The sequence below is a fragment of the Macaca nemestrina genome, chromosome 20 (assembly GCF_043159975.1).
Source record: "Macaca nemestrina isolate mMacNem1 chromosome 20, mMacNem.hap1, whole genome shotgun sequence".
Lineage (NCBI taxonomy): Eukaryota > Metazoa > Chordata > Mammalia > Primates > Cercopithecidae > Macaca > Macaca nemestrina.
Genome location: NC_092144.1, coordinates 15,981,896 through 16,006,877, shown reverse-complemented (window position 1 = coordinate 16,006,877; position 24,982 = coordinate 15,981,896). Strand labels below are relative to the sequence as shown.

Sequence of the window (24,982 nt, the reverse complement as noted above, 5' to 3'; positions counted from 1 at the left end):
GGGTGGATGGATAGAATAACGGGTGGATGGATGGATGGATGGATGGATGGATGACCAGAAAGGTAGATGAATGAATAGATAATGGACATATAGATGGGTGGATGGAAAGAAGGATAGAATGATGGATGGATGGATGGACAGAGAGAAGGATGAGTGGATGGATGGATGGATGGATGGATGGATGGTTAGAACCAGCTCACGGCTCAATAAGGAGATCATAGATGGATGGGTGGATAAATGGATAGTTAGATGGATAGATGGATGGATAGGTGGATAAAATGATAGTTAGATGGATAGATAGATGGGTGAGTGGATGGATGGATGGATGGATGGACAGACAGAAGATGGGTGGATAAACAAATGAATGGATGGATAGGTGGATGAATGGACAGACAAAAGCATGGGCGAATAAACAGATGGCTGGCTGGATGGTTGGAAGGTTAGATGGATGCGTAGATGAATGGATGAATGGATAGATGGATGGATGGACAGAAAGATGGGTGGATAAATGGATGGATGGATGGATGGATGGATGGATGGATGGATGGATAGATGGATGGATGGATTGACAAATAGACAGACAGACAGATAGGGTCTCTCATGATAAGGCAGGGGTTTTCACCCTGTGCGCTAACAACATTTGAAGCTAGATTATTCTCTGTGGTGGGGTGTCCTGTGCACTATAGGGCATTGAGCAGCATCCCTGGCCTCCACCCCCAGATTCAAGTAGCGCCTTCTCCCCTAGCTGTGACAACCAAAACTATCTGCGGACACTGTGAGGCATCCCCTAGGTGTAGAATTGCCCCTTGTGAGAACCTCTGCTTTAGGAGGCACGAAGGATTTCCAGGTTTGCCTTTCACCCTCCCCAGGCTCCAGAAGGCTGGAGCGCGGTGCGGTCACCAGGCTCAGTCCCCTGAGATGGAGGAAGCCCTTACCCAGAACCTCCTGTTTCAGTTCCTCCAGGCGGCCCGAGTGAAGCAAGTGATAAGGCAGCTCCTTCAGCTTCCGCAGGTTTGCAACCGTGTCTGAGAACCACAGAGGCTGAGGGGCCACCTGGCAGAGGAGAAGGGAGACTGCAGCTTGGATACAAGCCCATTCATTCACTCCACGCACAAGCTCATTCATTCACCTCATGCTCCAGACAGTGCTGGAGGGGATGAGAATGCAATGTCAGACAGACATACTCCCGTGTGCCCATTGGTCAGGGCTGGGGCAGAGGATGACATTTGGGACTCAGAGAATCAAAGCCAGAGGTCATGGGACTTTCCGGGAGGAATAGGGAATGTTTCCTGAAGGCAGAGGCATTGGAACTGAGCCTCAGAATTAAGTGGGCATCTATGTGGCAAAATGTGTCAGAAAACAATGGCATTCCAGGGCAAGGGAACAGCATGGGCAAAGGCCTGGAGGTGTGAAAGAGCAGGCTGAGTTTAGGAGGACTGAATTATACACGGCAGGTTATGGGATGCTGGTGGGGAATGAGAGTAGGGAGCTTGTAAGCAGCAGATCATGAAGGCACTGAATATCAGGCTGGGTAGGTCAGGCTCAAGACTGAGGGCACTGGGGAGCTATGGAAGGTTTTAGACAAGAGGCATAATCAGATTGGATGGTCAGAAGCATCCTTGGGAGGATGCACTAGGGCAAGAGACTGAGAGGCTAAGTGAATGAAACGGTCTCAGACCATGTCCTGGAGAGAGAGGATGAAGCTGAGCCTGCAGGGGCTCTGGGCACACAGGAGAGGATTTGTGAATGAGTCTCTGGGTCATTGGAGAGGAGAAGGGTCAGCACCAGGCTTGGTGTGGTAATCCTACCTGTAATTACATGCCTGTAATCTCAGCCCTTTGGGAGGCCAAGGCAGGCAGATCACTTGAGACCAGGAGTTTGAGACCAGCCCGGCCAACATGGCAAAACCCTGTCTCTACTAAAAATACAAAAATTAGCCAGGTGCAGTGGCACACACCTGTAGTCCCAGCTACTAGGGAGGCTGAGGCGGGAGAACTGCTTGAATCTGGGAAGTGGAGGCTGTAGTGACCTGAGATCATGCCACTGCACTCCAGCCCGGGTGACAGCAAGACTCTGCTGGAAAGAAGGAAGGAAGGAAGGGAGGGAGGGAGGGAAGGAGGGAGGAAGGAAGGAAGGAGGGAAGGAAGGAAGGAAGGAAGGAAGGAAGGAAGGAAGGAAGGAAGGAAGGAAGGAAGGAAGGAAGGAAGGAAGGAAAAAAGAAAGGTCGGCACCAAAGAAAGAATAGAGCCTGGTCCTGTCTCCAGCCTCCCCAGTCCAGCAGGGGAGACAGAGAAAAAGAAACATCAAGCTATAACCAAAGAATTAAAAGTGTGATTTCCTAGTTGTAATCATTATACAACAGTTATATAAGATTTTAACATCAGGGAGAAGAGTTCACAATAACTCTGTACTTTGTTTGTTTGTTTGTTTGTTTGTTTTTGAGACAGAGTTACTCTCTGTTGCCCAGGCAGGAGTTCGAGACCAGCCTGGCCAACATGGTGAAACCCTGTCTCTACCAAAAATACGAAAATTAGCCAGGCGTGGTGGCGGGCACCTGTAATCCCAGCTACTCGGGAGACTGAGGCAGGAGAATTGCTTGAACCCGGGAGGCAGAGGTTGCAGTGAGCTGAGATCACACCATCACACTCCAGCCTGGGCAACAGAGCAAGACTCTGTCTCAAAAAAAAAAAAAATGGGATAGAAAGGACATCTTGCCCTCTGTGGGAAAGGAGAAGTAGGTCAGGAGTTAAGTGCAAAAAGGGGAAGGAAGGAGGTAAGCAACACCAGGCAGGGTGGAGGTTGCAGGTGGAGAGTGGGGGTCCCAGGTACCTCACCTTTCGGTCCAAGTTTAGGGGTTTCCCTACAAGTGGCAGAGTGATGAGCTTCTTGGTACCCTGGCTCCAGGTCCCTGAGAAGAAGTCAGCCAGGACGCCATGCCTCTTGGCTCTCTCGGATCCCGACAGGTAGCGCTCACGGACCACCTCGACCAGCTGTCTACAGAGGGGGTACACAGGCTGATGGACCCGGGGGACCCATTGAGCTCAAAGGCGGCTGTCTGTCTTCCTGGAGGCAGTTCCCCAATCCCAAGCCATCCTAAACTACTCTGTTGACCACCTGTGCTATTTGATACATCACATCTCTCTCTAAATTGGTCCATGTTTTCTTTTTCCTTACATAAATTTACTTTCCTTACATAAATTTCGTAAATTTGAAATCCCACCTGTAATTACATGCCTGAGACTACAGGCGTGTAATTACAGGTGGGATTTCAAAGAGGAACCTTTGGGTTCCTCCAAAAATTAAACATAAAATAACTTACCACCTGACCCAGCAAATCCACTCTTGGGTATATATTCAGAAGAATTAAGAAACAGGTGTTCAGGCCGGGTGCAGCGGCTCATGCCTGTGATCCCACCACTTTGGGAGGCCGAGGCGGGCAGATTACCTGAGGTCGGGAGTTTGAGACCAGCCTGGCCAACATGGTGAAACCCTGTCTGTACTAAAAAAACCCACAAAAATTAGCTGGGCATGGTGTTGCATGCCTGTAATCCCAGCTATTCAGGAGGCTGAGGCAGGAGAATCACTCCTCCCAGGTGGAGGTTGCAGTGAGCTGAGATGTTGCTACTGCACTCTAGCCTGGGTGACAGAGAAAGACTCCGTCAAAAAAAAAAAAAGAAAAGAAAGAAAGAGAAAGAAGGAAAGAAAGAAAGAAAGAGAAAGAAGGAAAGAAAGAAAGAGAGAAAGAGGAAGGGAGGGAGGGAGGGAGGAAAGAAGGGAAGGGAAGGGAAAGGGGAAAGGGAAAGGGAAGGGAAGGGAAAGGAAGGGAAGGGAAGGGAAGGGAAGGGAAGGGAAGGGAAGGGAAGGGAAGGGAAGGGAAGGGAAGGGAAGGGAAGAAAACAGGTGTTCAAACAAAACCTTACACATGCATGTTCACAACAGCAAAAACGTAGAAACAATGCAAGTGTCCATCCATAGATGAAGATAAACAAAACGTGGTCCATCCATACAATGAAATATTATATAGCCATGAAAAGGAAGGAAGCACTGATCCCTGCTACAATGTGGACGAACCCTGAAAACATGATGCTGGGTGAAAGAAGCCAGACACAAAAGGCCACATAGTGTGAGATTTCATTGATCTGAAATGCCCAGAACAGGCAAATCCATAGAGACAGGAAGCAGATGAGTAGCTGCCAGGGGTTAGGGAAGGAGAATGGGGAGTGATTGCTGATGGGGACGGGGTCACCTTTTGCGGGGATGAAAACGTTCTGGAACTAGACAGAGGTGAGGGGTACAACATTGTGATTGTACTAAAATACCAGTTAATTGTCCACTTTAAAACAGTGAATTCTGGTCGGGCACAGTGGCTCATGCTTGTAATTCCAGCATTTTGGGAGGCTGAGGCAGGCAGATCACTGGAGGTCAGGAACTTGAGGCCAGCCTGGCCAAAATGGTAGTAACTGTCTCTACTAAAAATACAAAAATTAGCCAGGTGTGGTGACTCATGCCTGTAATCCTAGCTACTCAGGAGGCTGAGGCAGGAGAATCACTCAAACCTGGGAGGCAGAGGCTGCAGTGAGCCGAGATCGTGCTGCTGCACTCCAGCCTGGGCAACAGAGCAAGACTCTGTCTCAAAAAATAATAAAATAATAAAACAAAATAAATAAAATAACATGTGGTGAATTGGCCAAGCATGGTAACTCACACCTGTAATCCCAGCACTTTGGGAGGCCGAAGTAGGTGTGTCTCTTGAGCCCAGGAGTTCGAGACCAGCCTAGGCAATGTGGTGAGACTCCATCTCTATAAAAAAAAAAAAATTAAAAATAGCAGGCATGGTGGTGCATGCCTGTAGTCCCAGTTACTCTGGTGGCTGAGATGGGAGTGTTGCTTGAGTCCAGGAGTTTGAGGCTACAGTGAGCTGTGATGACAGCTACTATACTCCAGCCTGGGCCAGACCCTGTCATAAAATAAAATAAAATAAAATAAAATAAAATAAAATAAAATAAAATAAAATGAAATGAAATGAAATGAAATGAAATGAAATGAAATGAAATGAAATGGTGAATTTTATGTTACGTGAACTTCACCTAGTTTAGTTTAGTTTAGCTGTTTAGTTTGAAACAGGATCTCACTGTGTCGCCCAGGCTGGAGTGCAGCAGTGCAATCACGGCTCACTGTAGCCTCAAACTCCTGGGCTCAAGTGATCCTCCCACCTCAGCCTCCCAAGTAGCTGGGACCACAAGTGTGTACCATCACACCTAGCTAATTTTCTTATATTTTTTGTAGAGATGGGGCCTCTCTATGTTGCCCAGGCTGATCTCCAACTCCTGGCCTCCAGCAATCCTCCCGCCCTGGCCCCACAAGGTGCTGGGATAATAGGCAAGAGCCACTGCGTCCAGCCTCAACTCAATTTTAAAAATGAGTGAATTGTGTCAGAATTCTAACTGGACTTGATTCCCTGGGGAGTGAAGGATCTGGTACTGAGAAGACCCCTGGCCAGTGAGTCCTCCTTATTCTTGGGGTCCCACCCAGTGCCCCTGCCACTGCTGCCTGGACCTACCTGTGGGCAATGGCCAGGAGGGTGAAGCCATCCACGGGCCGCCGGGCCAGGTAGTATCCCAGATCCCGACGAAGTCGCACCCACAGCAGGGGCGGGAAGCGCAGCAGCTCCTTGCTGGGTGGGGTCCAGTCCCGGTACACAGCCTGCAGGACCTCGTCGTCCAAGGACAAAACATCCTTCAGCTCCGCCTCCGAGAGACCGTGCCTGAAGGGAGGAGGAGTGGGGCTTTGAGGCACATCTCATGTCTTCTGCGTTTGGAGGATGCAGAAGCCAAGACAGGGAGGGATACAGCCACCCGCTCGGTGTCCAGCACATCACCTGGGATCAGCATTTGGACAGCGCCCACGAGGGCCCAAGCCCATTAGGGCAGTATCCACCAAGGAAGACCTTTTCCGATTTTTTTTTTTTCTTTTTTTGAGACAGAGTCTTGCTCTGTCGCCCAGGCTGGAATGCAGTGGTACGATCTTGGCTCACTGCAACCTCCGCCTCCCGGGTTCAAGCGATTCTCCTGCCTCAGTCTCCTGAGTAGCTGGGACTACAGGTGCGTGCCACCACACTCAGCTAATTTTTGTATTTTTAGTAGAGACAGGGTTTTACCATGTTGGCCAGGCTGGTCTCCAGCTCCTGACCTCGTGATCCACCCGCCTCGGTCTCCCAAAGTGCCAATCTTTTCCTCTGCATGCACACCTACAGAACCATAAACCGATCACTCCTCAACCTCAAGTGGTCTGAGACAGACAGTATAGGGAGGGAAGGACGAGGTAACTCAAGGAAAATAATGCAGAAACTAACTGCACCCACCCCACTCCACCCTGGCCCACCAAGGCATGTCTTTAATTAGGATAAGTGGGCTGGGCGCGGTGGATCACGCCTGTAATCCCTGACCTTTGGGAGGCTGAGGCAGGAGGACTGCTTGAGGCCACAGCTCAAGACCAGCCTAGGCAAAACAAGGAGACCCCATCTCTACAAAAAAAATTTAAAATTAGCTGGGCATGGGGGCGCACGCCTGTAGTCCCTGCTACTTGGGAGGCTGAGAGGGGAGGATGGCTTGAGCCCAGGAGGTTGAGGCTGCAGTGAGCTGTGATTACATCACTGCACTCCAGCCTGGGCAAAACAGTGAGACCCTGTCTCTAAAACAAATACATAAATAAATGAACAAATAAGTACAAATAAAGTTTAACTGGTTAAAAAGTAATAAAATTCAAAATTCAGTGTCTTGGTTGCATGAACCATCTTTCAAACTTAAATTCAGTTTCTGAGTTGCATGAAGCACCTTTCAAGTGTTCCATAGTTTTTGTGGCTTGTAGTTACCATATTGGTAATAATGTCATACCCAACACTGTCCTCTTTGCAAACTTTTTTTTCTTTTTTTTTTTTTTTTTTTTTTTTGAGACAGAGTCTCACTCTGTTGCCTAGGTTGGAGTTCAGTGGTGCCATCTCAGCTCACTGCAATCTCTGCCTCCTGAGATCAAGTGATTCTCCTGCCTCAGCCTCTCCAGTAGCTGGGACTACAGGTGTGCACCACCATGCCTGGCTAATTTTTGTATTTTTAGTAGAGATGGGGTTTCACTATGTTGGCCAGACTGCTTTCCAACTCCTGATCTCAGGTGATCTGCCTGCCTCAGCCTCCCAAAATGTTGGGATTAGGTGTGAGCCACTGCACCTGGCCTGTAAAAGTTCTATTATATGGTGTCAGAGAGAGCCTAGGAGATGTGCCCATGGTCATGGGTGAACCACTATGTTGACAGTCCATCTTCATCCCTCAAGACATCCCCTAAGCAATGTGAACCCCAGAGCAAGCACCTCACTTGGCACTCCCACGGGCCCCGCCTAGCCTGAATTGCAAAACAGGGCTGTGCATGGTCATCAGGCTTGCATTTGATCTGATTTGATCAGGCTTACATTTGGCTGAGAGACCTTGGCAAGTAATGTACCTTCTCTTTGCCTCAGTTTCCTCATCTGCCAAAAACAAAACTGTTGAGGGCTAAGAAGAAAATGCACTAGTTCCCCATATTCTGAACTCTTATTCTGGCGAGCGTGATCTCATTGATCCTTCCGGTAGCCTTGGAGGATGGATGCTCTCCCAACTAGCACCTCTGTGCAGAGGAGGTAGTGAGGCTCCCAGAGGGCACGGGGCATGCTGAGTGCAGCGTTTCTTGGGCTCGCATTGTTGATGTTTGGAGTCAGATCATGTTTTAGGGTGGGGACCGTCCTGTGTGTTGTAGGGCAGCAGTCCCCAATCTTTTTGGCACCAGGGACCAGTTTCTTGGAAGACAATTTTTTTCCACAGACCGGGGTGGGGGTGATGGTTTGAGATGATCAAGTGCATTGTACACTTTATTTCTATTATTACTACATTGCAATATATAACGAAATAATTCTACAACTCCCCATAACATAGAATCAGAGGGAGCCCTGAGTTTGTTTTCCTGCAACTAGACAGTCCCCTCTGGGGGTGATGGAAGACAGTGACAGGTCATCAGGTATTAGATTCTCATAAGATTCAAGCAACCTAGATCCCTTGTATGCACAGTTCTCAATAGGGTTTGCGCTCTTATGAGAATCTAATGATGCTGCTGACCTGACAGGAGGTGGAGCTCAGGTGGTAATGGGAGCGATGAGGAGCAGCAAGAAGTGGCTGCAGATACAGATGAAGCTTCACTTGTTCGCCTGCTGCTCACCTCCTGCTGTACAGCCTGGTTCCTAACAGGCCATGGACTGGTACCGGTACTGGGGGTTGGGGACCCCTGTTGTAGGATGTGTAGCAGCCCCCACCCAAGCCTTCACCCACTAGATGCTGGTAGCATGACAGATAGACAGATGTATAAATAGTCATATCATAGACAGACATATTATATAGAGAGACATAGATATAAATAAGAGATAGAGCAATAGATACAGAGATAGATAAACATAAAGATAAATAGGTAGACAGATGATAGATAAATAGATATAGACAAGCAGATAGACATAGAGTTGATCCTTGAAGAACACAGGTTTGGATTGCATGAGTCCACTTATATGTGGATTTTCTTCCACCTGTGCTGCCTCTGAGACAGGAAGACCAAGTCCCCTTCTCCTCCTTCCCTTCTCTTCCTCTTCCTCTGCCTCCTCAGTGTGAAGAACACAAGGATGAAGACTTTTGTGATGATCCACTTCCACTTCATGAATACTACATGTATTTTTCTTCCTTATGTTATCTCTTTTTTTGAGACAGAGTCTTGCTCTGTCACCCAGGCTCGAGTGCAATGGCGTGATCTAGGCTCACTGCAACCTTCGCCTCCTGGGTTCAAGCAATTCTCGTACTCAGCCTCCTAAGTAGCTGGAATTACAAGCATGAGCCACTGCACCCAGCCCCCCTTATGATTTTCTTACTATCATTTTCTTTTCTCTACCTTGTTTTGTTGTAGGAATACAGTCTGTAATACATAGAATATATGAAATACATGTTCACCAACCATGTATGTTACTGGTAAGGCTTCTGGTCAACAGTAGGCTATTAGTATTTAAGTTTTAGGGGAGTTCAAAGTTATACACCAATTTAGAGCTACATTGGGAGACAGTTGGTTCCCCTTACCCCCAGGTTGTTCAAGAGCCAGCTGTATATACAGAGATAGATTATAAGCTAGGCATGGTGGCTCACACCTGTAATCCCAGCACTTTGGGAAGCGAAGGTGGGAGGACTGTTTGAGCCCAGGAGTTTGAGAGCAGTCTGGGCAACATAGTGAGATCCTGTCTCTACTAAATAAATAAATAAATAATAAATAAGGCTGGATGTGGTGGCTCATTCCTGTAATCCTAGCACTTTGGGAGGCAAAAGTGGGCAGATTACTTGAGGCCAGGAATTCGAGACCAGCCTGGCCAACAAGGCAAAACTCTGTCTCTACTGAAAACACAAAAGTTAGCCAGGCATGGTGGTGCATGCAGGTAATCCCAGCTACTTGAGAGGCTGAGACATGAGAATCATTTGAACCTAGGAGGCAGAGGTTGCAGTAAGCTGAGATTGCACCACTGTACTCCAGCCTAAGCAACAGAGTGAGACTCTGTCTCAAAGAAAAAAAAAAAGAAGAAATAAATAACTGGGTGTGGTGGTGTGCACCTGTAGTCTCAGCTACTCAGAGGGGTCTGAGATGGGAGGATTGCTTGAGCCCAAGAAGTCAAGACTGCAGTGAGCTGTGATCATTTCACTGCGCTCCAGCCTGGGTCACAGAGAGTGAGACCCTGTCAAAACAAAAAACAGAGAGAGAGAGATTAAAGATAGACAGGATCGATATAGATGAGCAACAGAGAGATAGAATTAGAGATTGATTGATTGATTATAAATGAATAGATGGATAAAGATAGAGACGATAGCGGCCGGGCGCGGTGGCTCAAGCCTGTAATCCCAGCACTTTGGGAGGCCGAGACGGGCGGATCACGAGGTCAGGAGATCGAGACCATCCTGGCTAACACGGTGAAACCCCTTCTCTACTAAAAAATACAAAAAACTAGCCGGGCGAGGTGGCGGGCGCCTGTAGTCCCAGCTACTCGGGAGGCTGAGGCAGGAGAATGGCGTAAACCCGGGAGGCGGAGCTTGCAGTGAGCTGAGATCCGGCCACTGCACTCCAGCCCGGGCGACAGAGCCAGACTCCGTCTCAAAAAAAAAAAAAAAAAAAAAAGATAGAGACGATAGATACATAGACAATTTAAATAGGTGGGTAGATAAAAGTGATGTATTTGTAGATATGGGATAGATATAGAGTTAGATAGGTAGAGACAGATGGTAGAGAGATACAAGGATAGATTACTAGAAGTGACAGAGATAGATGGAGACTATGCATATTTATCAATGGGTCATAGAGAAATATATAGATATATAGAGACAGACATAGATAGACATGATGGACGAGTGGGTGAATGGATGGATGGAAGGATGGAAGACAGAGATGATAGATGCAAGGAAGATAGAGATGATAGATGGATGGATGGATGGATGATAGAAATGATGGGTGGGTGGATGGATGGATGGATGGATGGATGGATGGATGGATGGACAGATGGTTGGTTGGATGGATGGATGAATGGGTGGATTGATGATAGAGATGAAGGGTGGGTGGGTGGATGGATGGATGGATTGATGGATGGATGGATGGATGGATGGAAAATAGAGATGATGGATGGAAGGAAGATAGAGATGATGGATGGATGGATGGATGGATGGATGGATGGATGGATGGATGAATGATAGAGATGATGAAAGGAAGGAAGACAGAGATGATGGATGGAAGGATAGATGGAATTTAGAGAGAATGGGTGGAAGGATGGAAGATAGTGATGATGGATGGATGGATGGATTGATGGAAGGATGGATGGATGAAAAATAGAGATGATGGATGGAAGGAAGATAGAGATGGTGGGTGGATAGATGGATGGATAGATGGATGGATGGAAGCTAGAGATGATGGATGGATGGATGGATGGATGGATGGATGGATGATAGAGATGATGGATGGAAGGAAGACAGAGATGTTGGATGGAAAGATAGATGGATTTAGAGAGAATGGATGGAAGAATGGAAGATCGAGATGATGGCTAGATGAATGGAAGATAGAGATGAATGGATGAATGAATGAAAAGTCGAGATAATGGATAGATGGATGAATGAATGGACGGATGATAGAGATGACGGATGGAAGGAAGATCGAGATGATGGGTGGGTGGATTGAAAGATGGATGGATGGATGATGGATGGATGGAAGATAGAGATGACAGGTGGGTGGATAAATGGATGGGTGAATGGATGGAAGATAGAGATGATGGATGGAAGGATAGATGGAATTTAGAGAGAATCGATGGATGGAAGATCGAGATGATGGATAGGTAGATGGAAGATAGAGATGATGGATGGATGGATGAAAGGTTGAGATGATGGATGGATGGATGAATGGATGGATTGATGGATGACAGAGATGATGGAAGGAGGGAGGGAGGGACGGATTGATGGATGGATGAATGGATAGGGTCTCTCATGCTAAGGCAAGGTTTCTTACCCTCTGCACTATCAACATCTGGGGCTGGATCATTCTCTAAAGTAGGACCATCCTTTGCACTGTAGGGTGTTAAACAGCACCCCTGGACTCCACTCAGGAAAGACACCAGGAGCACCACCCTGCTCAATCAGACAACCAAAAATGCCTCCAGACACTGCTAGTGTCCCCTGGGTTGGGGGGGGAGAACTACCCTGAAGTGACGACCTCTGGCCTAGAAGGATCTCAGGTCTGCTCCAAGAGCGAAGCTCTCACCATCCCGCCACATGGATCTGATGTGTAAGCATAACATATTTTCATGGAACTGGATTAACCAAAATCATCCATCTTATCTTCATGCTTCATAAACCACCTCCCCGCCACCCCTGTGAGAGACCTGGCTTTACTAATTGAACCAGACCTGGGACCAAGTAGGCCAATTGATTTCTGTCTCCCTGTACTTTGGAATTAGGACCCAAAGAAAAAGTCAGTAAGATGGCAGGCACTTGGTCACAGAAATATGAGCTCCTGATGCCAACTGTGGCTCAAGGCAAGCTGAAGTTCCAGAGAGGCTGAAGGAAGAGTCTACAAGAGGAGTTGATGGGCAGAGAGGACCCCAGAGGAAGAAGGAAGGAGAAGCTGCTCTGATTTTTATGACAGTTTCCATGACAACTCACTTCCTCCAAGCCAACTTCACCAGATGGCCCAATGCACCACCCCTCTATTCTGGAACATGCCCCAGTTGTTATTTGCACTTTTTTTTGGAGACAGGGTCTTGCTCTGTTGTCCAGGCCAGAGTGCAGTGGCATGATCACAGTTCACTGCAGCCATGACCTCCTGACTCAATGAATCCTCCTGCCTCAGCCTCCTGAATAGCTGGGACTACAGGTGTGAGCCATGTCCAGCTAATGTTTTTATTTTTCACTGAGGCAGGGGCTCTCGTTTTTTTGCCCAGGCTGGTCTTGAACTCCTGGGCTCAAGTAATTCTCCCACCTTGGCCTCCCAAAGTGCTGGGATTACGGGTGTGAGCCACCCACCCCAGGCGGTATTTGTACTCTTATAGTTGGGAAATCTGGGATATGTCCCTGGAGTCAGCTATAAGACGGCCCTGAATTTCCCTAACTCTCCATTGGATCTCGATCTCTCTCATTCTCTCTCTCTTTCTCTCTCTCTCTCTCTTTCATATACACACCCTTCCCTCCTTCCTTCCTTTTTCTTCTTTCTTTCTTTTGAGACAAGGTCTTCCTTTGTCTCCCAGTCTATAGTGCAGTGGCACAATCATGGCTTGCTGCAGCCTTCAACTCCTGCGCTCAAGTGATCCTCCCATCTCAGCCTCCTGAGTAACTGGGTCTATAGGAACGTACCACCATGGTCAGCTAATTGTTGTACAGACAGGGGCCTCACTGTGTTGCCTAGGCTGGTCTCAAACTCCTGGATTCAAGTGATTCTCCCACCTTAGCCTCCCAAAACGCTGGGATTACAGGTATGAGCCACTGCACCTAGCCTATTCTCTTATTTCTTGCACTAGCAGGAATGTGTTTCTATTTCTGGCAAAGAAACAAGCAGAAAGACCTCCTTGCTAGGGTGACCACCACCCTCTAGATTAATTTGTGGTAACTGACAAAGGTCTGAAATGGCACCGGCTGAGAAAAAAACAAAACAAAACAAAACAAACAAAACAAAACAAAACAAAAATCCCCCTAAAACTGAGAAGAGGCAAAACTATGTCGTCCAGCATTTTGGATGATGGTTTTGAGTGTTTGCTGTTGGCCAGTTGCAGTAAAGGCAAAGTTTTGTTCCTTGGTGTCTCCGCCAATTGGCAGAGGACAAACTCAGGGGAGGGAATGTGGCTGCTTGGTGCTTCTCATTAACCCCTTCCTCTCTGCTGCTTGTTGTTTTTGCTTTTGCTTTTGTTTTCTTCCTTCCTTTCCTCCCTTCCTTCCTTCTTTCCTTCATTCCTTTCTTCTTTTTTCTTTCTCTTTCTTTCCTTTTCTTTCTTTCTTTTTCTTTCTTTCTTTCTCTTTCTTTCTTTCCTTTATCTCTCCCTTCCTTCTTTTCTTTTCTTTCTTACTATCCTTCTTTCCTTCCTTTTTTCCTTCCTTCCTTCCTTCCCTCCTTTTCTTTCTCTTTCTCTTTCTTTTTGAGGTGGAGTCTTCCTTTGTCACCCAGGCTGAAGCACAGTGGCACTGTCTTGGCTCACTGCAACCTCTGCCTCCTGGGTTCAAGTGATTCTTTTACCTCAGCCTCCCAAGTAGCTGGGATTATAGGCATGCACCACCACGTCCGGCTAATTTTTTTGTATTTTTAGTGGAGACAGAGTTCCTCCATGTTCGTCAGGCTGGTCTCCAACTCCCGACCTTGGGTGATCCGCCTGCCTCGACCTCCCAAAGTTCTGGGATTACAGGTGTGAGCCACCGCGCCTGGCCTAGTTTGTTGCAATTTATAGCCCTGAGACTTTCACTTGGCTAAGCAACCATGTAGAAAGAACAACCATGTTCTTTCTTTTGCATGTGTGGATTTATTTTCCCAGCTTTGTTGAGGTATAGTTGACAAACCAAAATTGCATTTGGCTGGGCACGGTGTTGCACACCTGTAGTCCCAGCTACCCTACTCGGCAGGCTGAGATGGGAGGATCACTTGAGCCTCGGAGTTGGAGACTGCAGTCAGGTATGACTGTGCCACTGCACTCCAGCCTGGGAGACAGAGACAGACCCCTATCTCTAAAAACAAAAATAAAAAAAATATTTGTCTGGGTACAGTGGTGCACGCGTGTAGTCCCAGCTACCCTACTCAGCAGGCTGAGATGGGATGATCACTTGAGCCTGGAAGTTGGAGACTGCAGTGACCTACGGTCATGCCACTGCACTCCAGCCTGGGCGACAGAGTCAGACCCCATCTCTAAAAATTAAAATTAAAAAATTATATTTTGCTGGGCACGGTGGTGCACACCTGTAGTCCCAGCTACTCAGCAGGTGAGGCGTGAGGATCACTTGAGACTGCAGTGAGCTGTGATCGCGCCTCTGCACTCCAGCCTGGGTGACATAACTAGAGCCCCATCTCTAAAAATAAAAAATTAAACATAAATAAATAAGAGTTTCAAAACACAGAGACTTACCGGGAAGACACGATGTAGCCCAGCACGTGGGCCACGAGGAGCCGCCCATGTGTCTGCTCCAGACGCGCGCAGAGCTGGTGTGTGGCTTCCTCTGCGGTGGTGGCCAGTGGTGCAGGTACAGTGAAGGAGACCCACTTCCGGGCCTCCTCAAAGGCCAGCCTCAGCCGCCACGGGTTCCCACACTCCGGGAGGCTGGCCCAGAGCAAATCTGTGTGCACCGGGCTCAGTGTCCTCCTTGCAGCCACCAGCAGGTGTTGGATCATCTCCTGGCCTTGGTTTCCAGAGAGGGGCTTCACCTCCCAGTAGGCCTCCGGGTCCAGGAGCACTCTCTGTAAGGTGTCCAAAACCCCCAGTGCCCCCGAGCAAGCTGAGAGGATGAGGTGCACCCTCGGGGGGCAGTTGAGAGGCAGCCAGGGAACCCTCCGAGCATGGCGGACAGAGTCCAGGTCATCCATAGCATCCAGCAGGAGCACAAGAGACTCAAAGTTTCTGCAAGAGACGGTGTGGAGGAGGGTGTGGAAAAACTGGACCACCCTGGTGTGGGCATCCAGAACCTGGGCACAGGGTAAGGGCAGCCCATAGGCCAGGCACACCTGGAAGCAGATGCTCTTCAGCAGGCCACGGGCATCCGAGCTCATCTGCGACGTCCCCAGCAGCCGCAGGACGGTCACCGTCTTGTGCCCGAGCAGCCTTGGCATCTGCTCAACCAGCTTGCACATCAGGGCCGTCTTTCCGATGCCCGGGGGCCCAAAGAGTACCAGGGGGGTGTGCTGCTTGCTGTCATCATGCCTGAGCTGCTGCCCAAGCCGGGCCAGGAGTTCCTGACGTCCGCAGAAGTTCTGGGTGACCTCCGAGCTCTGCCAAAGGTGGTGGCGGATCTCTTGGTAGAGCCACGCCAACTCCTGTCCAGCCACATCCAGCTCACGGAGGCGTTCGAGGACCTGGTGATTGGCCCTCGCCACAAACTGCTCGCCCAGCTCCTTCAGGTACTGGGCGTGAGTTTTGTTCTTGGGGTTCACCAGGTCGCGGCTCCACGGCAGGCGGTGGGCCTTGAGGACCTCGGGGTGCATGTCAGTGATGTGGCCCTTGAGGCTGCTGAGAAGGTTCTGGGCATCAGTGTCCAGGCAGCCATCCGTGAGCCGGTCCACCATCCCGAGGGCGCAGTCTTCAAGGATGTGTTTGTAGAGGTCTTGGATCTCTCGAAGGAAGACGGTCGCTCCCTGGTCCCGTTCCTCTGAGCTCAGCAGGCCCTGCTGTATCTCCCAGTCAATGACTGCCAAAGTGGGGAAGGTGGGAAGGAAGTGTGGTCATTATTGGGTCAGCAGCTGACCTAAATGGGGTTGCTGGGAGACCTGTTGTTGGGGGACGTGCATTGGTTCTCAAGATTAACGTGCACCAGAGTCTGACCTGCGAGACTCGAAAAGACCCGCGTGGCTGGACCCCACCTCCAGAAGTGATTCAGCAGATCTGAGTGGGGCCCCGGAGTTTACATCTGCAACAAGCCAAGGCTTGCTGGTCCAGGGACTGCACTCAGAGTTACACTAATTAAGCCATTATTCTTAAAGAGAGAGAGAGAGAGTCGGAGTTTCGCTCTTGTCACCCAGGCTGGAGTGCAATGACATGATCTCGACTCACCACAACCTCTGCCTCCTAGGTTCACCCACCACTCTCCTGCCTCAGTCTCCCAAGTAGCTGGGACTACAGGCACCTGCCACCACGCCCAGCTAATTTTTCTATTTTTCATAGAGACGGGGTTTCACCGTGTTAGCCAGGATGGTTTCAATCTCCTGCCCTCGTGATCCGCCTGTCTCAGCCTCCCAAAGTGCTGGGATTACAGGCGTGAGTGACCGCGCCCAGCCTAAGCCATTATTCTTACTTTTATTATTATTGAGACACGGTCTCACTCTGTCACCCAGGCCGGAGTGGAGTGGCGCGATCTTGGCTCACTGCAACCTCCGCCTCCCAGGCTCAAGTGATCCTTCCACCTCAGCCTCCCAAATAGCTGGGATTACAGGCATGCATCAGCACACCCGGCTAATTTTTGTATTTTTTTTTTAGAGATGGGGTCTTGCTATGTTGCCCAGGCTGGTCTCCAACTCCTGAGCTCAAGCAATTCTCCAGCCTTGGCCTCCCAAAGCGCTTGGGATTACAGGCGTGAGCTACTGTGCCCGGCCTGATTTAGCCATTATTAATCAAAGACCCCTCAGGATAGGCAACACAGAGGCCCCATGTGAGGAGTAGCCACACTGTAAAACAATACTGTCATCCTCAAAAAGTGAACCATGGAATTACTATCGCACCCAGCAATTCCACTCTCAGGTATCTGCTGAAAAGACCTGAAAACAGAGACTCCAACAAATACTAATACACCCTTGCTTGTAACAGCACCATTCACAACAGCCAAAAGACAGAAACAATCCAAACAGCCATCAACAGGCTGGGTGTGGGGTCTCAGGCCTGTAATCCCAGCACTTTGGGAGGCCAAGGCAGGCAGATCACCTGAGGTCAAGAGTTCGAGACCAGCCTGGGCAACATGGCAAAACCCCGTCTCTACAAAACATAAGTCAGCAGCCTGTGATGGCGTATGACTGCGGTCCCAGCTACTGAGGAGGCTGAGGTGGGAGGATTGCTTGAGCCCAGGAGCTGGAGGCCACACTGAGCCGTGATCGTGCCACTGCACTACAGCCTGGGCAACAGAGTAAGACCTTGTCTCAAAAAATAAAATAAAATAAATAAGTACAAAGAAAATGTCAGGCAGGCGCGGGTGCTCATACCTGTAATCTCAGCACTTTGGGAGGCCAAGGCGGGCTGATCAAGAGGTCAGGAGTTAGAGACCAGCTGAGCAACATGGGGAAACCCCGTCTCTACTAAAAATACAAAAATTAGCCAGGTGAGGTGACGCGTGCCTGTAATCCCAGCTACTCAGGAGGCCGAGGCAGGAGAATCGCTTGAACCCGGGAGGCAGAGGTTGCAGCGAGCCAAGATTGCACCACTGCACTCCAGCCTGGGCTACAGAGCGAGACTCCATCTCAAAAAAAAAAAAAAAAAAAAAAAGAAGAAGAAGAAGAAAGAAAGAAAGAAAAAGAAAAAGAAAAAGAAAAATGTCTTGGAACTAGACAGAGTCGGCAGTTGTAGATCACAGTGAATGCAATAATTGCCACTGAATTGTATGCAGCTGGCCATTGAAGAACGTGGGCTTGAACTACACAGGTCAAGTTTCTCCTGCCTCTACCATCCCTGAGACAGCAAGACCAACCCCTCCTCTTCCTACTCAAGGTGAAGATGACAAGGATGAAGACCTTTGTGACTGATGAACCACTTATGCTTAAGCAACAGCAAACATATTTTCTCTTCCTTGTGATTTTTGTAATAACATTTTCTTCTCTCTAGCTTACTTTATTATAAGAAAACAGGATATGATAGATAGAACATACAAAATATGTGTTCATCGACTGTTTGTTTGTTTGTTTTTCTTTTAGACAGAGTCTTGCTCTGCTGCCAGGCTGGAGTACAGTGGTGTGATCTCGGCTCACCACAACCTCTGCCTCCTGGGTTCAAGCGATTCTCCTGCCTCAGCCTCCTGAGTAGCTGGGACTACAGGTGCTCACTACCATGCCCAGCTAATTTTTGTATTTTTAGTAGAGACAGGATTTCACTATGTTGGCCAGGCTGGTCTTGAACTCCTGACCTCATGATCCATCCGCTTCAGCCTCCCAAAGTGCTGGGATTACAGGCATGAGCCACCGCACCCGGCCAATTGTTTATGCTTGTTTGTTTGATATGGGGTCTCACTCTATCGACCAGACTGAAGTGCAGTGGTACAATCTTGGTTCACTGCAACCTCCACCTCCTAGGCTGACAAAATCCTCCACCTCACCCTCCTGAGTAGTTGAGACTACAGGTGTGCGCTAATTTTAATTTTAATTTTTTTAAAAAATAAAGGTGGGGTTTTGACATGTTGCCCAGGCTGGTCTCCAACTTGGGGTTCAAGTAATCCACCCACCTCAGCCTCCCAAAGTGCTGGGATTATAGGCGTGAGCCACCACACCTGGTCAACAATTTATGTTATTGGTAGGCTATCAGTAGCTACGTTTTGGGGGACACAAAAGTTATACACAGATTTTCAATGGTGCGAGGGGTTAGAGTCCCTAAACACTATGTTGCTCAAGTGTAGACTGTATTTTATTTAATTAATTTATTGATTGATTGATTTAGAGACAGGGTCTCACTCTGTCACCCTTGCTGGAGCACAGTGGCAAGATCATAGCTCAACGCAGCCTCCAACTCCTGGGCTTAAGCGATCCTCTCATCTCAGCCTCCTGAGTAGCTGGGGCTACAGGCATGCACCACCATGCCCAGTTAGTTTTGTTTTTGTTTCTGTTTTTGTTTTTCGAGACAGGTCTCTCTCTGTAACCCCGGTTGGAGTGCAGTGGCATGATCTCGGCTCACCACAGCCTCTGCCTCCTGGGCTCAAGCAATCCTCCTGCCTCAGCCTCCTGAGTAACTGGGATTACAGGCCTGCACCACCACGTTTGGCAAATTTTTTAAAGTTTTGTTTGTTTGTTTGTTTGTTTTTGTAGAGATGAGGTGTCGCTATATTGCCCAGGCTGGTCTCAAACTCCTGAACTCAAGTGATTCTCCTGCCTCGGCCTTCCAAAATGCTGGGATTACAGGTAGGCACCACTGGGCCCAGCCTGCCAGATTTTAGTACTACAAATCCTGCATCCTAGGAACCCCTTCATCCCAGGCAAACTGGGATGGTAGCACCCTGGATTGCTCCCCCTGATCTGGTTTGGCTGTGTCCCCACCCAAATCTCATCTTGAATTGTAGCTCCCATAATTCACATGTGTTGTGGGAGGGACCTGGTGGGAGATAACTGAATCATGGGTGGTGGTTTTGCCCATACTGTTCTCATGGTAGTGAATAAGTCTCACAGGATCTGATGGTTTTATAAGGAGTTTCCCCTTTTGCTTAGCTCTCACTCTGTCTTGCCCGCCACCATGTAAGACGTGTCTTTGCTTCTCCTTTGCCTTCTGCCATGATTGTGAGGCCTCCCCAGCCATGTGGAATTCTGAGTCCATTAAACCTTTTTCCTTTGTAAATTACCCAGCCTCAAGTGTGTCTTTATTAGTGGCATGAGAACAGACTAATATACCCCCCATGCCAGGAGCCTCCCTGGGAGTCGAGAAGAAAGAGCCAGCGAGGAGAGGAAGATCCTGAGACCAAGACTGATCAGGAACGCGGCTGAACTATTTTGGATCAGTAAAACAGCCTTTCTCAGAGCCAAGGGACTAGTGGTTGACTGGTTTGGCATTTGCAAGAAATGCAGACTGTTGCATTTTTGCCAACAGGGGATGGATATTCTGAACATGCAGTCAGTTTCATGTGGATCTCCAAGGGGAGTCCCTGCCGCCTCACCTGACCGGTGGTAGCGCTGCCACTGCTCCTGGGTGATGAGCCCCAGCCTGCGGTCCTCCTGGGCTCCAGAGCGTAGGACAGAGGTTAGGGTAGCCTCCTCTGGTTCACAGGCCTCCCCAGTACCTGGTGCCTGCAGGATGTAGGTGGGAGGAACCGCATTCTCGTCCCTCCGGAAGTGTCGTGCCACCAGCTCCAGGTCACTTGGCCTGGCAGTCAGACGGGCCCTCAATACCTCCCACTCCTTCTCATCGATCCGCGAGGGAACCACACAGGGGCCGTACTGATCACCGATGAGGGCCTGGCAGAGAGGAAATCACAGATGCAAATCTCACTTTTTTTCTTCAGACAGGGTCTTGCTCTGTTGCCCAGGCTGGAGTGTGGTGGTGCAACCATGGCTCACTGCAGCCTCGACCTCCTGGGTTTAAGTGATCCTCCCGCTAGGACCACAGCCACACACCACCACACCCGGCTAATTTTTAAGTCTTTATTTTTGGTCTCACTACATTACCCAGGCTGGTGTCGAACTCCTGGACTCAAGTGATCCTCCCATCTCAGCCTCACAAAGTGCTGGGATTACAGTTGTGAGCCACTGTCCCCAGCCACAATTTACTATTCTTTGTCCAATTCAATATATAAGTAAATAACTCTAGCTGCTTTTGTGGGTCCTTATTTCCTTAGGAGGGTTCTTGTGCCATGTCAAAAACTTGTATTAGTAAATGTATGTCGGCCGGGTGTGGTGGCTCACACCTGTAATCCCAGCACATTGGGAGACCGAGGCAGGTGGATCACCTGAGGTCAGGAGTTCAAGACCGGCCTGGCCAATATGGCGAAACACCATCTCTACTAAAAAGACAAAAATTAACTTGTTGTGGTGGCAGGAGCCTGTTATGCCAGCTACCTGGGAGGCTGAGGCAGGAGAATCACTAGAACCCAGGAGGCAGAGGTTGTAGTGAGCCAAGATCGAGCCACTGCACTCCAGCCTGGGCGACAGAGTGAGACTCTGTCTCAAAACAAACAAACAAACAAACAAATAAATGTGTATGGTTTTTTTCCTGTTAATCAATTTTACGTCAGTTTAATTCTTGAATCCAACAAGCACTCTAAGAAGATGGAGGTGAAGTCGACCACTCTGATAGCCTAGAGCCACCAGAAGTCATGAGGGGCAATAAAGAATTGTCCCCTAGGCTAGGCATCGTGGCTCACGCCTGTAATCCCAACACTGTGGGAGGCCAAGGCAGGAGGATATCTTGAGACCAGAAGTTAGAGACTAGCTGGGCAACATAGTGAGACCCCATGTCTACAAAAAATTAAAAATTATCAGGGTGTGCGGGTGTGCATCTGTAGTCTCAGATACTCAGGAGGCTGAGGCTGGAGGATCACTTGAGCTCAGGAGTTCAAGGCTGCAGTGAGCTGTGATCACACCACTGCACTCCAGCCTGGGGGACAGAGTAAGACCCTGTCTCTAAAAAAAACAACAACAAATAATGGGGCTGGGCAAGGTGGCTCATGCCTGTAATCTCGACACTTTGGGAGGCTGAGGTGGGCAGATCATTTGAGGTCAGGAGTTCAAGACCAGTCTGGCCAAAACAGTGAAACCCCATCTCTACTAAAGATACAAAAATTAGCCAGGCATGGTGGTATGCACATGTAATCCCAGCTACTAGGGAGGATGAGGCAGGAGAATCACTTGAAGCCAGGAGGCGAAGTTTGCAGTGAGCCAAGATCACACTGCTACACTCCAGCCTGGGCGACAGAGCAAGACTGTCTCAAATAAAATAATAATAATAGGCAACATAGTGAGACCCTGTCTCTATAAAAAATTTAAAAACAAAAAAAAGCCAGGTGTGAGTTAGCCGGTGTGGTGGCGGATGCCTGTAGTCCCAGCTACTCGGGAGGCTGAGGCAGGAGAATGGCATGAACCCGGGAGGCAGAGCTGGCAGTGAGCCGAGATCATGCCACTGCACTCTAGCCTGGGCAACAGAGCGAGACTCCATCCTAAAAAAAATAAAAATAAATAAAAATAAAAACATAAAAAATAAAAATAAATTTTAAAAAATAGCCAGGCATGGTGGCACATGCCTGTAGTCCCAGCTACTCAGGAGGCTGAACAGGGAGGATTGCCTGAACCTGGAAAGTCGAGGCTGCCATAAGCCATGATCATACCACTGCACTGTGCAGCCTGGGCAAGACCGTGTGTCAAAAAAAGTTAAAATTTGCATTAAAATATTATTTATCAGCCGGGCGTGGTGGCTCATGCCTGTAATCCCAGCACTTTGGGAAGCTGAGGCAGGGGGATCAACTGAGGCTAGGGAGGTCAAGATCAACCTGACCAATGTGGAGAAAACCCATCTCTACTAAAACTGCAAAATTAGCCAGGTGTGGTGGCACATGCCTGTATTCCCAGCAACTCGGGAGCCTGAGGCAGGAGAATCGCTTGAACCCTGGAGGTGGAGGTTGTGGTGAGCTGAGATCATGCCATTGCACTCCAGCCTGGGTGACAAGAGAGAAACTCTGTCTCTCTCTCTCCCACTATATATATGTATAAAATATGTATATATATTATATGTGTATATATATTATATGTATATATATTATATATTATATGAATATATAGTATATATTATATGTATATATATTATATATTACATGAATATATATTATATATATTATATGTATATATTATATATTATATGTATATATATTATATATTATATGTATATATATTATATATATATTATATGTATATATACACACATATTTTATATATATATGATTTATCTTGATAACTGAGATTTAATTTAAATCTTGTGATGGTTCTCCATTCTTGTTCTGATCCTTCCAGGGAGAATCAGAGGTGAAGCAGGGCTAAGAAGACCCTTAAGTCCAGCTTTCTCCTTTTATTATCACGGAAACAGGGGCCTGGGGATGGAACAGAATTAGTCCAAGGTCACCCGGTGGCTTAAGGGCTGGGATTTTGCCACAGCACTCCAGCCTTGATGACAGAAGAAGACCCTGTCTCAAAAAAAAAGGAAAAAAAAAAGAAAAGTTAACCTGGAGGAGGCCTAGCCCTTTAGGTCAGAGCCAAAGTCCAGTTTCCTCATGATGAAATAGAAGCAATCAGCTGGGTGCGGTGGCTCACCCCTGTAATCCCAGCACTTTGGGAGGCTGAGGCAGGCAGATCACCTGAGGTCAGCAGGTGGATCACCTGAGGTCGGGAGTTTGAGACCAGCCTGACCAACATGGAGAAACCCTGTCTCTACTTAAAAAAAAAATACAAAAATTAGCCAGGCATGGTGGTGTGTGCCTGTAATCCCAGCTACTCAGGAGACTGAGGCAAGAGAATCGCTTGAACCCAAGAGGCAGAGGTTGTGGTGAGCTGAGATGGCGCCACTGCACTCCAGCCTGGGCAACAAGAGCGAAACTCCATCTGAAATGAAAAAAAGAAAGAAAGAAAGAAAGAAAGAGAGAGAGAGAGAGAGAGAAAGAAAGAAGAAAGAAAGAAAGAAAGAAAGAAAGAAAGAAAGAAAGAAAGAAAAAAGAAAGAAAGAAAGAAAGAAAGAAAGAAAGAAAGAAAGAAAGAAAGAAAGAAAGAAAGAAAGAAAGAAAGGAGGGAGGGAGGGAGGGAGGGAGGGAGGGAGGGAGGAAGGAAGGAAGGAAAGAGAGAGAGAGAGGGAGGGAGGGAGGGGAAGGAGAAGGGAGGAAGGAAGGAAGGAAGGGGAAGGAAGGAAGGAAGGAGAAAGAAAGAAGGAAAGAGAGAAAGAAAGAAAAAGAAAGAAAGAGAAAGGAAGGAAGGAAGGAGGGAAGGAAGGAAGGAAGGAAGGAAGAAAGAGAAGCAATCACCCCTCCACACTTCTTTGAGTTGTACCAGGATATTCCATGGGTGTGCACAAGGAAACCTGAATAAATGGAATCATGCATGTTGAAGAAGACACTCTTCTCCAGGGACCCTTGCACCAGTAACAGCCTCGTATGAACAAGAGAAGTTGGAAAAGTCATAGCCAGGTGGTATGGTTTGGATGCTTGTCCCCCACCTCCGCCAACCAAAACTCCTGTTGAAACTTAATCCCCAGTGTGGTAGCATTGAGAGGTAGGGCCTTTAAGAGGTGATTAGGTCATGAGGCTCTGCCATCATGAATGGATTAACCCACTCATGGATGAATGGATGAATGGATGAAAAGGTTATCATGAGAATGTGACTTGTAGCTTTATAAGAACAGGAAGAGAGACTGAGACTTGAGATAGCACACTCACCCTCTCGCCATGTGATGCCCTGCACCACCTCAGGACTCTGTGAGACCCCAGTAGCAAGAAGGCCCTCACCAGATGCAGCCCCTTGACCTCGGACTTCCCAGCGTCCAGAAATCTAAGAAATGAATTTCTGGCTGGGCACAGTGGCTCACACCTGTAATCCTAGCACTTTGGGAGGCCAAAGTGGGTGGGTCACTTGAGGTCAGGAGTTTGAGACCAGCCCAACCAATGCGGTGAAACCCCGTCTCTACTAAAAACACAAAAATTAGCTGGAAATCGCTTGAACCTGGGAGGCAGAGGTTGTAGTGCGCTGAGGTCCTGCCACTGCACTCCAGCCTGGCAATGGAGCAACTTCATCTCAAAAAATATATAATAGAAGTCCAGGTGTGGTGGCTCACGCCTGTAATCCCAACACTTTGGGAGGCCAAGGAGGGTGGATCACCTGAGATCAGGAGTTCGAGACCAGCCTGGCTAACATGGTGAAACCCTGTCTCTACTAAAAATATTTAAAAATTAGCCAGGCTTGGTAGTGGGTGCCTGTAATCCCAGTTACTTAGGAGGCTGAGGCAGGAGAATTGCTTGAACCCAGGAGATGGAGGTTGCAGTGAGCCAACATGGTCCCACTGCACTCCAGC

The 24,982-nt window shown here is 48.3% G+C and overlaps 1 protein-coding gene across 6 annotated transcripts in view; it reads right to left on the bottom strand.

Annotated features, from left to right (window-relative positions):
* The window catches only part of LOC105486759 (NACHT and WD repeat domain containing 1), a 90,897-nt gene that overhangs the window by 45,678 nt on the left and 20,237 nt on the right, over positions 1 to 24,982 (bottom strand). For all 6 annotated transcript variants that reach the window (XM_071088160.1, XM_071088156.1, XM_071088155.1 and 3 more), the window contains 5 exons: positions 20,100 to 20,397; positions 14,681 to 15,953; positions 5,561 to 5,764; positions 2,835 to 2,994; positions 936 to 1,053 (listed from right to left, as the gene is read on the bottom strand). In XM_071088160.1, coding sequence (XP_070944261.1) covers positions 936 to 1,053; positions 2,835 to 2,994; positions 5,561 to 5,764; positions 14,681 to 15,953; positions 20,100 to 20,397 — 2,053 coding nt within the window. The remainder of the gene's footprint in view (positions 1 to 935; positions 1,054 to 2,834; positions 2,995 to 5,560; positions 5,765 to 14,680; positions 15,954 to 20,099; positions 20,398 to 24,982) is intronic.